Source organism: Odocoileus virginianus, chromosome 11, assembly GCF_023699985.2.
Source record: "Odocoileus virginianus isolate 20LAN1187 ecotype Illinois chromosome 11, Ovbor_1.2, whole genome shotgun sequence".
In the NCBI taxonomy this organism is placed as follows: Eukaryota; Metazoa; Chordata; class Mammalia; order Artiodactyla; family Cervidae; genus Odocoileus; species Odocoileus virginianus.
Window position 1 is genome coordinate 29,171,766 of NC_069684.1, and position 1,939 is coordinate 29,173,704.

The 1,939-nt window shown below is 67.9% G+C and overlaps 1 protein-coding gene across 1 annotated transcript; it reads right to left on the reverse strand.

The window, feature by feature from the left end:
- On the reverse strand, window positions 1-1,714 carry HES5 (hes family bHLH transcription factor 5). The gene is made up of 3 exons (XM_020873837.2): window positions 1,412-1,714; window positions 1,155-1,320; window positions 1-970 (listed from the first exon to the last, which is right to left on the reverse strand). The coding sequence occupies exons 1-3, from the start codon at window positions 1,649-1,651 to the stop codon at window positions 693-695; spliced, it is 684 nt and encodes a 227-aa protein (XP_020729496.2). The 5' UTR covers window positions 1,652-1,714; the 3' UTR covers window positions 1-692.
- Between the last annotated feature and the right edge of the window lie 225 nt (window positions 1,715-1,939).

Here is a 1,939-nt window from a genome sequence, read left to right on the forward strand (position 1 = left end):
GCGAGGGGGCTGAACAGTCGGATTTTATTATCAGTCTGCTGAGCAGTCCTGTGGTTCCCACATGACCAAGAGTACAAATTCTGAGTACAAAGTTGTGCCCACGTGCACCCACCCACACGGAAATCCTTTAAGGATCACGGCGGAGACCCCCACCCGCCCCACACAGCCCACTGTGAGCCCCGACCAGACAACCAAGCAGATGTAGGGCCTTTCGGCCTGGCTCTGCCCAGCCCCACGCCCATCCTGGCTGACGCTTTCCTTCCTATGAGGATACACCTTGAGTTCTGCCTTCACAAAAGGCAAATGCGGCACGGCAGCACCTGATCTGAGAAAGCCCTCTACGCACAGCACGGGGCGCCGGCTGGCCGCGCCCCGCCATCTACAAATATCATAGAACCCCAGCAGTGGGGACTTCCCAGAAGTCACTTGCGGAAATGCAAACATAGAGCAACCCCATAGGGTCAGACATTTGGCAGAAGACGGGCCCTGATTGTCCTAAATGACAAGGACTCTGCACACATTCTCTGAGAATGACTCTCCTGCTGGCCGGCCAGCCTGGAGAGAGAGCCTTCCGGAGAAGGGGTGCATCCAAGCCTGAGGCCGCACAGCCGATGGGAAGGCTCTTCCCCATCCAGAGGAACGCCCCGCCCTCTTGTCCTCGGGGCTGGGCGGCCGCCCGCGGGTCTCGCTGGTCACCAAGGCCGCCAGAGGCCACAGGCGGGCTGTCGCGCAGTGGCGGCAGCGGCGGCCTTGGCCGGGGCAGGCGCGGGCGTAGGGCTGGGCGCCTTGGGCTCCTTGGCGGGCACGGCGGGCGCGGCCGGGGGTCGCTGGAAATGGTACAGCAGCTTCATCTGCGTGTCGCTGGCCGCGTGCAGAGTCAGGAACTGCACGGCCTCCTGCAGGCACCATGAGTAGCCTTCGCTGTAGTCCTGGTGCAAGCTCTTGGGGCCGGTGGCGGCGGCGGCGAAGGCTGCAGGGAGCGGGGGCCGCGGTGAGCCGGGCCGGGGGGTACGGGGAGCGGGGTAGCAGGCAACGGGGCCGGGGGCGCAGGGAGGGGGGCAGCGGTGAGGGGGTCGCCGGTGAACGGGGTCAGGGAGCGCGGGGCGGCGGTGAGCCGGTCGCGCGGCCCGACTCCTGGACGCAGGGCGGCTCACCTTTGCTGTGTTTCAGGTAACTGACGGCCATCTCCAGGATGTCGGCCTTCTCTAGCTTGGAGTTGGGCTGGTGGCGCGCGAACTCCTGCTCCAGCAGCAGCTTCAACTGCTCGATGCTGCTGTTGATGCGGTCGCGGCGCATCTTCTCCACCACCGGTTTCCGTAGCTGCAGGCGGGAGGAGGGGGCGTCAGCCGGGCTCGGGCCACGCCGGCGCGGGGGCCGCGGGGACCGCGCACCAAGCCGGCCGCGCACTTACTCGGTTTTTCTCTTTGGGGCTGAGCAGCTCCACGGCCACGGTGCTGGGAGCCATGCCTGGCGCGGGGAGAGGCGAGGCGGCAAGGCGGCAGGGAGCGGAGCAGGCGCGTCCCGGGCTGGCGCGGACCCCGGCCCCTATATAGGCGCGGGCGGCGGGCTGGCGCCTGGGGCCCGGGTGCCGCGGCCGTTCCCACACTCCGCGGCCAATGACGGCGCGGGCCGCACAAAGGCGCCGGCCCATTAGCGCACGCTAAATTGCCTGTGAATTGGCGCGGGCACAATGGGCGCTCCCCGAGGAGCAGGTGGGCCGCGCGGCACAATGTCCGGGCTGTGGGAACGCGCTCGCCCTCATTAGCATCCCGGGGCCTGATGCTGGGAGCCCCGCGCCTCAATATGCTGCCTTTTCCCAGGCCGCAGGGACGAGGGCGGGGGGGCAGGAAGGAGCGGCGCCCTCCCCGCCCCTGGCATCCCCAGCCTCCTTCTCTCCCTACAGCCCCCTCCCCAGCGACTCCGCGCTGCTGGCTTGCAG

What these genes read in the sequence shown, in the direction of transcription:
- HES5 (XM_020873837.2), bottom strand. Translation starts at nt 1,651, where the DNA reads ATGGGCCGGCGCCTTTGTGCGGCCCGCGCCGTCATTGGCCGCGGAGTG. An exon ending in GCCCCAAAGAGAAAAACCGA is followed by an intron (nt 1,321 to 1,411) that starts GTAAGTGCGCGG and finishes TCCCGCCTGCAG; the next exon opens with CTACGGAAACCGGTGGTGGA. An exon ending in TTACCTGAAACACAGCAAAG is followed by an intron (nt 971 to 1,154) that starts GTGAGCCGCCCT and finishes CGCTCCCTGCAG; the next exon opens with CCTTCGCCGCCGCCGCCACC.